The 13,684-nt window shown below is 36.2% G+C and overlaps 1 protein-coding gene across 2 annotated transcripts; it reads left to right on the top strand.

Annotated features, from left to right (window-relative positions):
* Positions 1-87: 87 nt before the first annotated feature.
* Positions 88-12,136, top strand: pir (pirin). Of its 2 annotated transcripts, none has more exons than XM_055045233.1 (10): positions 88-183; positions 994-1,113; positions 1,193-1,285; positions 3,138-3,218; positions 4,766-4,972; positions 6,144-6,228; positions 6,939-6,983; positions 8,655-8,737; positions 9,898-9,964; positions 10,084-12,136. In XM_055045233.1, the coding sequence occupies exons 2-10, from the start codon at positions 1,021-1,023 to the stop codon at positions 10,200-10,202; spliced, it is 873 nt and encodes a 290-aa protein (XP_054901208.1). In that variant the 5' UTR covers positions 88-183; positions 994-1,020; the 3' UTR covers positions 10,203-12,136. The 2 variants fall into 2 exon arrangements, with proteins under 2 accessions (XP_054901208.1, XP_054901209.1); XM_055045234.1 differs by lacking the exon at positions 88-183 and adding an exon at positions 196-335.
* The last annotated feature ends 1,548 nt before the right edge of the window (positions 12,137-13,684 follow it).

Raw genomic sequence — 13,684 nt, 5'->3', positions numbered from 1 at the left:
AAAATGCCTTTTTTTTTTCAACTTTTGCTGAATCTTATTTTTCTTCTTTTATCTTGACCGTCGTGTCTTAAGCTCCGCCCCCATTTCCTCACTTCCGCCTTCTAATCCTGGGAGGTTAAATTTACAGGAATTATTTGGGTTTTGAGCATAAGAAGCGGGGAAAGCGGACAGGTTTTCAGGCAGGTGAGCGGATTCGCAGTTAAAACAGACGTTTCAGTTTTGTTGCTGGACATTTCGAACCACGGAAAACCGGAACCGTTTCGACTCTACATTGTTGCTTCATTGAGCACAGCTGAAGCGTCTGGTGAATCTTAACGAGCTGTTTGTGGCAGCAGGTGTGTCTGCGGCCGCAGTTTCAGGAAACCTCCGTGGTTACGCAGCGTAACTTGGGCGCAAATGGGGAAGTGACGCCGAGAAAAGGGTGCACGTCCAGGAGAGACGACGTGACAACTTCTGCGTCTCTGTTGTGACATTATTATAAGCGTGTTTAGTGTTTCAGAAACTGAAGCTGCTCATCAGCAGCTGTGACGCTGGTTCATCCACTATTTATCAATGACTTCATACCTTTAGGCCAGTGCTGGGTTGAATTAATCATCATATATTACTTTGAATCAGTTTATTATCTGAAAACGTCTGATCATACGTCACACTTACCTCATGAGGGTTGTAATAATCAGTAGCCTGTCAATACAATATGTATGTCTATAACTGTGGAAAACAAAGGTGCCATGCAACTGTCATCAGTAAAAAGTATTACCATATAAAAGTGTTAAGAATTGTTTTAGCACTGGACTTTTCTTTGTGTAAGTTTTTCCACCATCGATGTATTTTTGTATTGTTTTAATTAGTTGATTCAAAATTCCTTCTCAATTCAATTCAGGAGAAGCCCAAGTGCATCGTGTGGTACTAGTGTTGCAGCTTGAGAACCATGGATTAAAGTTACAAGGACAGATGTAAATGGTTGTCATAAGTGTACTACTGTATGTTTTGCAGTGTCTCGCGAAATTCTGCACAAAGAAGATGATTGTGAGGAAGCTGCTGAAGGCCATTCTCAGCGTGGAGCAAGCAGAGGGAGCCGGCGCCCGGGTCCGGAGGAGCATTGGCAGGAAGGAAGTGAGTTCGGGGAAAATTGGATCGGTTGTACAATTCAAGAGTAACACTTATGCATATTCCCTATGTATTTTACTTGAAGCTGAGCAACTTGGATCCTTTCCTGATGCTGGATGAATTTAAGGTGTCCAAGCCGGCAGGTTTTCCAGACCATCCTCACAGAGGATTTGAGACGGTAAGAAGATGGAACAAAGAGTTCAGGCTGCCCTCGTTTGAAAACTGGGACTCTTGAAATTTTTTTTTTTTAATTTTCTTTTATGGAGTTTTAGCATTTACTACTTCCTGTTCGTCTTACAGTCAAATATCTTTCAAAAACCAAACTGAAGTCTTTACATTAGCAATGGATATCTCCAGTCTTTTATAAAAGTATTAGTCTATCTTACTTTCACAACTTAGGTGCAGCCATTTTCTCATGTGTTTCCTTCCATGTATTTAGACAAAAAACATTTTGTAGTTCACACTGTTTTCCACAACAGTGTAGAGATATGTGTCCTGCCCTTTTGCTTAATTTCATAAGTAACCAAAACGCTGAGTCATTTTCTTTTAAAAAGGGTCAAATTGAGCAGAACAGCCAAGCCCAGTTGCAAGAAAACAGCAAATCTCTTATTTAAACATTAGTTGGAAACAAGAAGCAACAGTAGAAAAAAAAATAGTAATTTAATTTTTAGCAGTTTGCACTTTGTCACAAATATGTCTGTTTTTCATGACAGTGAATAGATATGTGTGCCGCCGTTTAACCGAAACACTGACTCGTTTTATTTTCAAAAGGGTCAAGCTGGGCTTGGCTGTCCTGAGTTGAACAGCCAAGCCCCGAGACAAGCAAACAGCAAATCTCATATTTAAACACCAGGTTGCGGCAAGAAGCAAGAGTATTTCAAAAACTTTCTTACTTATTTTAAAACATTGAATGAGTAATTTCCTTTTTGGTAGCTTATACTTTATCACATATTCACTTGTTTTTCATGACAGTGAATAAATACGTGTGCTACCTTTTTTCTTGTTTATATAAGTAACTGAAATGCTGAGTCATTTTCCTCTTAAGAGGTCAAAAGGAGCAGAACAGCCCAGCCCAGTTGCATGAAAACAGCAAATCTTATATTCAAACACTAGATGGCGACAAGAAGCAACATTATTCTGTCCAGTGATTGTAACTCTGAGTTTACGCATTTTCAAAAATCATACATTAAGACAGTGGAATTGAATATGTTTTGGCGTTTTGAATTAGGGATAATCTTAACTGAAGTCGGCATATTATTGAGTTAAATATTTTAGTATGACAGCTTGAAAAAAAAAGCCTTATTTTTTTAAATACAAGAGTTGTTCTGCATAATCAGAAAATCTGATTTAATGAATGTTCTGTCACTTCACTGCTGTTTATAATTTTATGATCATTCATAATGAATTATTTCTAATAAATAAAATTTTCTGAAATTATGGAACTAAATATATTAAAAACAAAGAAACTGATTAAACACATGCCTTGATTTTGCATATGCGACCTCCATCTCACTGTGTGCATGAATCGCAATGGCCACAGCTGACCCTCACACAGCTTTTGAAATCACACAGCTGTGGTGATGCATCAACCACAATTCACTGCTGCGGCTCGAGCTTCCCTCTCTTACACAGATGTTTAACCTTAAACTCTGCGTTTCTCTTCCTGCTGCGCTGAAATGAATGCATGAACATTGAGAATAGAATTGGCAAAGCACAGTTTGTTTTTTTTTTACTTTACAATTACACATTCCTTGAGTTGAGGAGCCTTTTATTTCCTAATGATTATTAAGTTAGAGTTAAGAGCGTTAATGAACAAAAAAGGAAACATAATTCACTTAATACAGATTTTATATGAATGTAAAAGCAAAAATCTGACTTTAGAGACATAGTTTTGCAACTTCAAAGTAGAGAGCAAAAATACAAATAAAAAAACGAATCTAATTTGTGTGATATGATTTAATGTAATCATTTTTGCAGTTAAGCAGAGCTTTAATTTGTGGCTTTTGTCTGTGTGTGTTTTTGTGTCTTAGGTCACATATGTTTTGGGGGGAATCACAGCCCATGAGGACTTTTGCGGTCATTCTGGACGTCTGATGCCTGGAGATTTACAAGTACTGAAAAATAATTAGGCAAAAACAAATTGACTTGTTATTCTTTTGCAACTATAAATTTGCAGATTATTTTGGGCAAAGAAGAAACGATTGTGAATTTTTCTGCCAGCACTTTTGAAATTTCTGAAAAGTTTTGTTTAAAGCTGTTTATCTCAATCAGTAAATTTGCCACCTTAAATGATGATTTTTGTTGTTTCAGATGGTACTGTTTTTTTTTTACTATTATCACTGTGAATGAAGCTACATACACAGAAAATGTAGTTAGAAAAACTGGTGTAACATAGTAATACCCTTGATTTTAACACATATGCTTTACAATCATGCAAAGTCCCTCTAATTAGATATCATGGATTCAGGACTGTTTATTGAAGAAGATTTTTAAAGCAGTACAACAAACACAACAGAGTTTCACTCAAGTCCAGCTGGATTTACTTACTTAATCACACACGTCATTGGACCAGAGCTCCCCATGAAAGCTGCATGTGTCCCAAAGCATTTTAGTTCGGATAGTTTTGTTAAAGACAGAAACAAAACGACGAATATGATCCAGAAGTAAAAGATTTTCTTAAAACAAAAAGCATTTATAACAGAAAAATTTCAAAGAAAATGTTGTTTTCCTAAAAAAACAACAAACGTATGTAGCCATACAGCTTTCTCTGGTTTTAGATAAATGTTTCATTGCACCTGTAATTTTCACTTTTATTTGTACTTTATGAAGTCAAGCTGGATGGTTGGTTCTCATATAACTGCATTTCAGGTTATTTTTAATGAATATTTACAGAAATTATATCAATATTAAAAGGTCTTAATTAGCTGATTTAAAAGAAAGGAGGAGCTGGTGAATACTAAATATTTCACTTGGTTTTTACCTGTTTGTTAAGTTTTTTCAGACCATCTTTTTTTTTTTTTAAACAAAAAGCCTATGTTTACTCATGGTGGATTCATTTCTGAATCCAACATGAGGCAACTAGTGAATTACATAATTGTAGGACTAAATTCTGCATATTACTGGAACTGCCTGTAAGGAAAGTTCCTGAAAGCTCATAAAATCATTAACGAGTCTGGAATAAATTATTGAAAAACTTCAGGTCTTTGTAAGCAACGTGTTTGTCTACACCTTTTGGCTGCCTTGGTCATAAGTTAAAAGGTTTGTAAGTTAAGATGATGAATTTACCTTTATGTTGAAGTTCTTGCAATTTTTTTTAGAGTATTGGTATGAAACTGTAGTACTACAAGTGTTACAGTTGCAGAAACTCAGCTTGAGTGAGTATTTGTTTCAGTTCAGATTGAATTTAGCAGATTGCTGGTTCTACAATTAGTGGCTTCACTAAAGATGTTGCTTAAGCAGATGTCAGGAAAAACATTTTCAATGTTTACTTTTTAAAGTTCATTAATGTCGTATTTAGTTCAAGTAACACAAGCACAGTTTCAAAATAAGCTTAATATTTTGAATATATTCAACATTTTTGGAACATATGCAACATTACAGTTACATGTCTGCTTTTTGTGATTGAGATTATGAGAGGTATTGTGTCATTGTCTGCCAGTGGATGACAGCAGGACGGGGGGTGGTCCATGCCGAGATGCCTGTGTCAGAGGAGCCAGTGGTGGGACTGCAGCTGTGGGTGAACCTCCGAAAACAAGAAAAGATGATTGAACCAGCATACCAGGAGCTTAAAAGCTCGGAGATCCCCAAACGCAGCCAGGGTGGGGTCACAGTCGCCGTGATATCCGGAGAAGCTTTGGGAGCAAAGGTGTGTCTTCATTTGTGAGAGAATCTTCATATTTCAACCATCGAACCTAACGCAGGAGCAGAATGTTTTAAGTGAAGTGATTTATTTTTTAATCTAATAAGCAAATATCTAAACGTACATGCCTTTTTGTGTGTCAGGGAACAGGACAGTGTGTTTACCACAATATTTTACCGCAGTGCTTGGAAGAATTATTTGGAAAAATGAAGCTATAAATGAGGAACAGATTCTTTTGGCATGTGAAAGATGACTTGCAGTTCTGTGGCGTCTCCTAGTTGTTTTCCTACATGTGTGAACAGCGGTGGATTCTGAGTTGGCGTCTGATTAGGAAAGTGTGAACTGATGACAAACTGTGGCTAAAATTGTGTTTCCATGTGGCAAATTACTTGATTTGTAGACAACATGATCACATTTTCACATAACTGCTGGTCCACAGATTAAGCTATAAAGTCATAAAGAAAAAATACCATAACAACTTTGGTAAATAAAGAGGATCAGTGGATTGGAAAGTACAGGTTCCTTTACATGTGCATATAATAAACAGGAGCATAAAAGACACAGCAAGTTCCTGTGTTTCACAAACCAAGAATTAACATTGGTTTCAATTAAGAACCGTATAAATTCTCTACTTCCCTAAAATGATAAAAACATGTTGCCTCAAAATAATTTCAGACTTTTAATCAGAAGGTGTAGGACAGAGCTCTTGGACAAAGAAATGGCTTTTTATATTCTTGACTAAATCTAGAATCCAGCTCAACTTGTTTATTCCATGCGATTTGACAAATGCACTTTTGGGATGTGTGACTAGCACACATCCCAAGTTGGTGCAAAATACCTATAAAATACCGAACACAGATTTAACACTGATGGAAGAGGCTAATTTGAATTTATTTTTTCCCTATACTATTTTTATTTGCATTCATTGTGCTCATAACGACATAAAGCTCAGATGGAGCTCTTGGGGAATAAAAATATTATGTTCATTTGGTGTTGATCACAGATTAAAACTTGATTCCTTTGAAAAACAAACTCAAACTAGATATGTGATGATATCTTGCCCATAATATAATGGTACTATGGGCCATTATAATGTAAACTTGTCATAACGGCCCATGGTATGAAATAAAATACATATCTGTGCATTTTTACCATATGATTTTTTTCTTGTATACAGTCCAAGGTCTACACAAGAACACCAACCTTGTATTTGGACTTCAAACTGCAGACCGGGGCCGTGCATGTGCAGCCGGTCCCATCTGGTAAGAGAATACTTGTATTGTCGTACAACCCAGAGATGGATCTGTAATGGAAATAACAAAAGAATCAAAACGGACCTATTTACAAACATCTAAAAACAAGATTCAGCAAAATTATAAGTGTACAGGTTTGGAAGTATCCATGCTGTGACATGACCTAGTTTATATAAGCTGCACTGATGCTCGTGATGGGAAAATACATTCGATTTAATCTTGAATATATTAGATTTCGACAGTAGAAACCCAGAGCCCCTTTTAGTAAGTTTGTAAAAATATTCATCGCACACTAAACATCTTTTGTAGTTTTTTTTTTTTACAGTTAAATACTGTAAATAATTAGTGTTTTTCATAATCAGTACACATGATGCACATTATGTACATTTTTGGAAAAGTAATCAGACTGTAGTCATATATACCTTGAATTGCGAGTCCAATATTTCTATTTCTACTAACTGCAGAGTATTTTCTGTTATCGTTTTGTACAGTATTTTATTATTATTAATTCTATTCTTCTCATTCTTAATCTTTTTGTGTGAAATTGCAATTACACCTGAATTTCTCCATTGCAGGACAATACAGACCTGTTCTATTCTAATTTCCGTGGAACTAGACCAAGATAATGTTGTTACCTTTGAGTTTGGCTCAATATACAATTTAGATAAATTAAACTGCAGTTTCCATTGTAAACTAATAACATTTATTTTGTTTAACAGGATGGACCACCTTCATTTATACTCTCTCTGGAACTACTCATGTCGGTGAGGGATTTTTTTCAACTTTTTTTATTTTGTTTTATTTTTGCTGGAAGTATTTCTGACTAAACTTTACAGTTTAAATGATTTTAACAATTAGGAATATATCTGGTTAATTGAATTGGACCAACATGCTTTGGTGGGTAATATAGACTACCTGAATTACTACTGAAAAATCTACTTAGCAAATAAGTGAGTGCTTTGAGACTAACAACAACTTGCCTTTTAGATCCAACCACAACGTTCAATGCGTTCAATTTTAAAGCTTGGCCACTTCTTGCTCTTACTTACTGATGGTGTTTTTAGTTTTTCTTTAAAACTAAAAACAACCATATAACTGTTATATGGTTGTAACTGCTTGACCCGGTGGAGAAATTCCTGATGTTTCTCACTGGGAAGCCATTGAAGGTTCAGGGAACTCCCTTTGCATGAGAACAGACTCTTCCAGACACTGGACTTATTTTCACAGGCTTTGTTGTTCTTTTTGAACTGATTTTAATATTCTGCTATAAAATCTTGTTATATTTGATTACTGTCCTTTGTTATCCTGAAGAATCACTTCACTGACTGTAATCACGACCAGATGTTTTAATGACACCAGAGGATGAGGAGGGATGCTGAGACTAAAGCAGCTATTTGAATGTCAAGTCTCTGACTTTGTGTGAAGTCTGACTTAAATCAGAACCAGCTGACTCTGATGGATACATCCAGGAGAGCTGCAGTTGTTTGTTTCTCACAGTATTCAGTCTAATTGTGTTACTGTCTTTATGTACTATCCATAAAAAGGTTCATAAATGGTTTTCAACAAACAAGTAACACAAATTGAAGAGCAGCTTGAGTGAAAGTGTTGTGTATAATGTTTTTGTTACTTACTTATACTACTTTGTAATTATGCTCATAGTTCACACACGTTAGAAAAGTATCATAAAATATAAAATAACATGACTCAGTTTTCTGTATTTAGTTTACATTCCAGTTGTTCGAGTGAAAATAATAATTTCTAAAATGGGCAAGGAGTCATGTTTAGTTAACTTGCTGGAGAAGAACGTACAGTGACATAATTAGTAAAAAATAAACTGTAAACTCACAGACTACTTTTCCAGGTGCATCATATTCAAATATCTAGTGATTAGTTGCATGAACATAAGAGAAGATACTCCCTGTGTGCTGCCATTATTCAGTCTGTCCTGCCTTGCATCATCATCATCATATCAGGCTACTTGGTGCTGCCAGTGTCCCCTCTTTAGGACCACAGTGTGTCCATCTTTACATGACTATTGACCATGTCACGAAACATAAGAGTCTCACCGTAGTCTTATGCCTTGCATAGTTGCCAGATTATATCTGTGTTGTGGTGGAATGGGAGGCTTACATTATGGATGTGCGGATGACAAAAGTTGCAGAAACTATGCAATGTTATCTTGTTACCTTGGATCAAAAACTCTAAAGAATATTTTCACATCTTGTTGAATCTGTGCAAGGAGGAAGTAGAGCAGCTCTCATGACAAAGGCTGCGCAACCTGATCGTACCAAAGTGGACTAAATGAAGTAGAAAGAGAGTTTATGCAATAAATGTTTGACCTCACAGAGGTTCACACTCGATATGAATAATGTGATGATTAAAAGTTAAATGCCTGTTATTTTTGTTTATTTTAATATGCATTTTGTTTTTTAAAGGCCCAGATCAGGACCAGCAGCCGGTGGAGGCTCATCACACTGTGGTGTTTGGAGACGGTGATTGTGTCAGGTTTGAGAACAAGGTATAAAACTTCAAATGTTGAGAACTTGTCCATATAATACTTTGTCAGATGGACTTTATTGTCAAAAATGAAACATTTATCAGAAAAAAATATCAGCCACAACTGTTTTTTTGTTGTTGTTTAAGGTGCCATTAAAACTGTCATAAACAATTGGCAAAGTGTTTAACAATATTGTTGTTGAGGTTTTGGTCTCACAGACTCATTAATAGTCCAGCCAGTAAGGAACATCCCTGTTCTTCCTTAGAAGGTGTTGCTACTGCAGGAAAGCATCTCCGGAGCCTTGACATTTCAACCGCTGTGATTTTAATTTGCTGTGAGGTTCTTTTCACGGAGCGCCGCATTTGGTTTACACAACACATGTCAAAAATACTTGAGTTTTAAACTCGTCTTTCCAAAGAATATTATTCCAGAAGTTCTAGTCTGTGCCTGCGTTCTTTCTGGGAAACTTCGATCTGGACTTGATGTTCTTCTTAGTTTCCTCTTTGCAAAAATCTCGTCACACTTGGAAGTTAAACTTGGGTGGTCTTTATCCGATTGCATGATAATGCATCAACAGTAGGAAGAGCCTGCTGTGGGTTGGTTGGTGACATTTTAAGGTTTTTGAAGAACTCCTTTTCCATCTTTTGCTCTGTTCAGGGTGCACTTGCTTGGATAGCCAGACAGGGGATTGGTGGCGTTTTGTTATGTTTTTGGTATTAAATGTCTGCCACTTACAGAATGTCTTTCTTAAAATGGAGCAGACAGTTTCAAGTTATTTTGAGATCCCTAAAGGTCTCTTACCAGACTCATAAGCCGCTATAACCTTCTTCTCAAAGTCCTCCTACAACTCGTTATTTTTTTTGTTGTGCTTTTCATTCTCACTTCAAAAGGTTAGGAGCACTGGATTACATTTCTGAGCCTTAAGCAGCACAAAGTCCCTCAAAATATAAAGAATAATGATTTTCGCCATTGTTCATAACCACTCTGAAGTGCCTGTGTGTAAATTTAGCTATTTTTAGTGTTTTAATTTATTGCTTATCATAAATCACTTCTTTTTTAAATAAAATTTTTAATTAACATTTTTAAAATACCAGTTGCTAAGTTTGTGTTACTTTTTTTATGACTTGAAATCTTCTTCTAACCTTTTTTCCAAGAAAATGATGGATTGTTTTTATCTCCAGGGCTCTGAAGTTTCTCATTTTGTGCTGATTGCTGGAGAACCGATCAACGAGCCTGTGGTACAACACGGTACGTTCTCTACTTTTACGTTGCTGTTCAGTAAACAAAAAAATACCTTTTTTATTAACAGGAATTATTTTCTACCGCTTTCAGCACCTATGTATTAATTTAAGTTGTTTGGCCTTCAGGTCCGTTTGTAATGACCAGTCAGGAGGAGATCCACCAGGCCAGGATGGATTTCCAGAATGGCACAAATGGCTTTGAAAGAGCCAAAAGCTGGAGGTCCAAAATCAGAGATTCTTCTTAAGCAGTGAAGCTTTTTACACAGATTGTTTCTGTCTGGCACTATGGGAGTGGATGGATGTTCTCAATAATTTTGTGATATTTTGGTATAAACCTGATGTACAACACAAAAAAAAAAGATCCTGGTTTAGAGTTTTAAATATACTTATACCTAGTCATAATGCTTTACACGGGTATCTTTCTTATGCTGTTTGTAGTTACAGAAACACTATATGCAATACTTTATTTGGTGTTTTTAAGTGGGTGCAAAAATACATGTAAGGTAGATTTGAGCTGTTATAATTTCTTGATTAACTGTGAGCTGTGGTGTTCTTTTTGTCGGTGGGATTTTCTGACCATCCTCCTCCACCTCTTTCCTTTTCCATCGTTGTGGCCTTCAACCCTAAACTTTTCACTTCCATTGTCGTCATAATTATCTTGGCTGCTAGATGCCGTCATTAACACAAACTGCGAGTGCTGTGTTGAGACGTTTGTACCAACCTGCTTCGTCATGGTGGAAGGAAAGTCTCTTATTTTGCTAAAAAAGAACAACACAACAGATGCCTATATTCTTAATCAGCACTTTAGAAATGGAGATTAGCACATATATTACATACATATTGATCTGTAAGGAGCCTTCAGAGACTTAGTTTATTTAAAAAAAGAGGATTTTAAATTTTGTTTTGAGAATTTGTGGCATAAATTCATCCTTGTGGATTTATAACCCCTGCAACATGGTGCTGATTAAAGCATGCCTTACTGACGGAGAGTGTTTAGTCGCTGCTACTGGGACATAGTTCCTATTGATTAATTCATCTCCACTGACGTTTCCCTGGTGACACTTGTTATATTTTAATACAAGGTTTGGCAAAAGACTCATTTTCCATGAATAATAAGCACTTTGTTTGCTCTCCTTTATTTAATTGACTCGCTACATGTTCACTCAAATTGTATTCCATCTTCCCTTTAAAGCAGAAGTTACCTAATGCATATGAGTAATAAAAGTTAAGAAGTAGTTTACATTGTATTAAACTCATCATTTTTAGGACGCAAGGTTCTCCAGCATTGTACATTTGAAAATGTACAACTTTGAAGACCGTCTCGATTGGACAAGTATGATAACGATCATATTTTCCCATCTTCTAATATTATCGAAAACTACAGATTACAGATGCCATAGATGTTTTTGCTGTTGATGGTGGTGCATTTCTTGCAAATTAAATACTAAACTTAATGTGTCGGTCGGTGAGGGTTAGTGGATAGGATGTCTGGGAGACGGGTGTGGTGCTGGCTTCTTACTTCCCATCACATGTTACGATGGTCTGGATCACATTTAAAACACGTGTTCCAGCTTTTGGCCAGGGACATGCAAGTCTAGAGGAAAAACACGGGTGAAAGGGTTAGATGATCTGTCAACTTGATACAAAGGTTTAAATAACAGAAACAAGAATCACAAGTTGTGTTGTTACTATTACCTTAGGGTTATTTTCCCATAAAAATCAAAGCAGTCTGAAGCAGCATAGCCATAAAGTTCTACATCCTGAAATCTACACTAATAGTAAAGAGCATTTTTGCAGACAATGAGTCTAACAGGAAACCTCATCCTATTCATCAAAGCTTTAGCAGGACTGTCCCGGTTTAAAGCCCATCTCTCCATTTGGCTCAAACACGGAGGAAGGAAGGTTATTGCTAAATTCTCAGGCTACGGCTTTTATGACGAACTTGTACTTAACCAGTTCCTGCCAGGACAGCAGACTGATGTATGTTTAGTCCATCTAAATGAATAGAACTCCTTAATTTTACCTTCACTGTTATGCAGTTTCCTTCGGTTTGCTGCAGATGCTTCATCGTTTAACATGTGATAAATGTGTCCCGATTTCCTTTTTTTGTTCTTTTTTTTTCTAAATGGTTTGTCTCGAAATAATCTTAGAATATATTAAAAATGGGGATTCTAATTCACCCTGGTCCTGTTTTGTTCTGTTTTAGTTTTAGCATGAGAACCTTCCTGCAGTAGCACCACGTGACGTTTGTGGGTTTCTTACACTCTTGAACCTGAGCTTTAAAAGTTCATTTGGAAATGTGCCAGCAAAAAAAATGCTTAGAACATGTTTTTGCTAGTGAAAAAACACTGATGTGCAATTAGACATTTTACATAAAATTGAAAATATAAATTTATTTTAAGCTTTTCAAATTTTACATTTTTTTAATATAAAGTTCATTGTAGTTGTTGATTTCCATTGTCATATTTTTACTATTTTAACTTTTAATGTGTAAGAATAAATATGCAGATTTTTTTTCACAAAACTATTTACTATGCAAAAAGAACAAACAAACAAAAAACAACAGTATAAATAGTTTGCTTCTCTGTTCTTCTTATTCGAAGGCGACTGAAACAGTTTTCATTAAGGTTGCCAACCAGTCAAAGGAGCAGAAAATAAAGTTTATGTTTAGGTTTTTCATACAACCTTGTGTAGCAAAAGCAGACCAAATGTAACAGACAGACAAGAAGTTCTATGATTTTTTAAAAATACCATCTATAGCTCAGTAGAGAAAAATGTGCTTATTGTAAGGACTCAAAAAAAAAAAGCTCTTCTGCTGACATGGGGTTTAGAGCACTCTGTAACTTAAAAGTATCAGACAAAAAAAGTCTTGTGGAGGACAGTCAGGTGTAGTAAGAGGTTCATCGGAGTTCTTCCCTCTGGCACAGAAGAAGGACACAGAATATCGTTACACGCTCTCAATAAACTTCTTGAACTGCTGCAGTCAGGCAAACAAGAGACCCAGAGGGAACCCACAGCAGCATGACTACTGCAGTCTTTCAAAAACAATGACACTATTTAGCTTTATGTTCCTTTTAACTCACCAATCAATGAGGGCACTACCACATAAAAAGATGACGAAAAATAGGCAAAACGCGCCACAACCAAATACGGACGGCTTCTCTTATGTTTTGATTTGCACGTGGCTCCCTTAATATCTGCACTCCCCTCACATTTCTTGCTAAATGTCTCGGCACCGGTACGGCAAACTGTTCCTGCTCTTGCCTCTCTACAAGTCCTTCCATAAAAATCCGCACAGAATCCTCCATGATTTCACAAATAATGTTTTTTGAGTCAGAAAACCATGAAAACGAGCTGGCTGCTGGGAAGGTGACTGAGTGGCCTGAGTAAATGAGAAAAATGTAGCTGACGTTACCCAGCAACGATCTTTGTACCGTTTTATTTATTTTTGAACTTTATGCAGAACTGCTAACTCTTACTAACTTTACAAGCTCTTTGGTTAGATTTGATTTGTCCGTTGCACAGAATTTCATTTCACCATGAGGTTGGTGAAGCTACATTCACCAAAGAAAGAGGAACTAATAGAGCCAAGAAGAGGAAAATGTTCTTATTGTAAGGACATTGTTGATCCTCCTTTCTGGAGGATCAAAACTTGGAAATGATATTATTATAGAGAGACATGTTGGCATAAGAAAATGTCTAAGGTTTAATATATCTCCCTTTTTCG

Source organism: Poeciliopsis prolifica, unplaced genomic scaffold, assembly GCF_027474105.1.
Source record: "Poeciliopsis prolifica strain line A6 unplaced genomic scaffold, Auburn_PproV2 SCAFFOLD021, whole genome shotgun sequence".
In the NCBI taxonomy this organism is placed as follows: domain Eukaryota; kingdom Metazoa; phylum Chordata; class Actinopteri; order Cyprinodontiformes; family Poeciliidae; genus Poeciliopsis; species Poeciliopsis prolifica.
The sequence above is the reverse complement of the archived record's forward strand: the minus strand, read 5'-3'. Positions and strand labels throughout refer to the sequence as shown.

Coding starts and splice junctions, on each gene's coding strand:
- pir (XM_055045233.1), top strand. CDS start 1,021: ATGATTGTGAGGAAGCTGCTGAAGGCCATTCTCAGCGTGGAGCAAGCA. Junction 4,973..6,143: donor GAGAAGCTTTGGGAGCAAAG/GTGTGTCTTCAT, acceptor TCTTGTATACAG/TCCAAGGTCTACACAAGAAC. Junction 6,229..6,938: donor TGTGCAGCCGGTCCCATCTG/GTAAGAGAATAC, acceptor TTTGTTTAACAG/GATGGACCACCTTCATTTAT.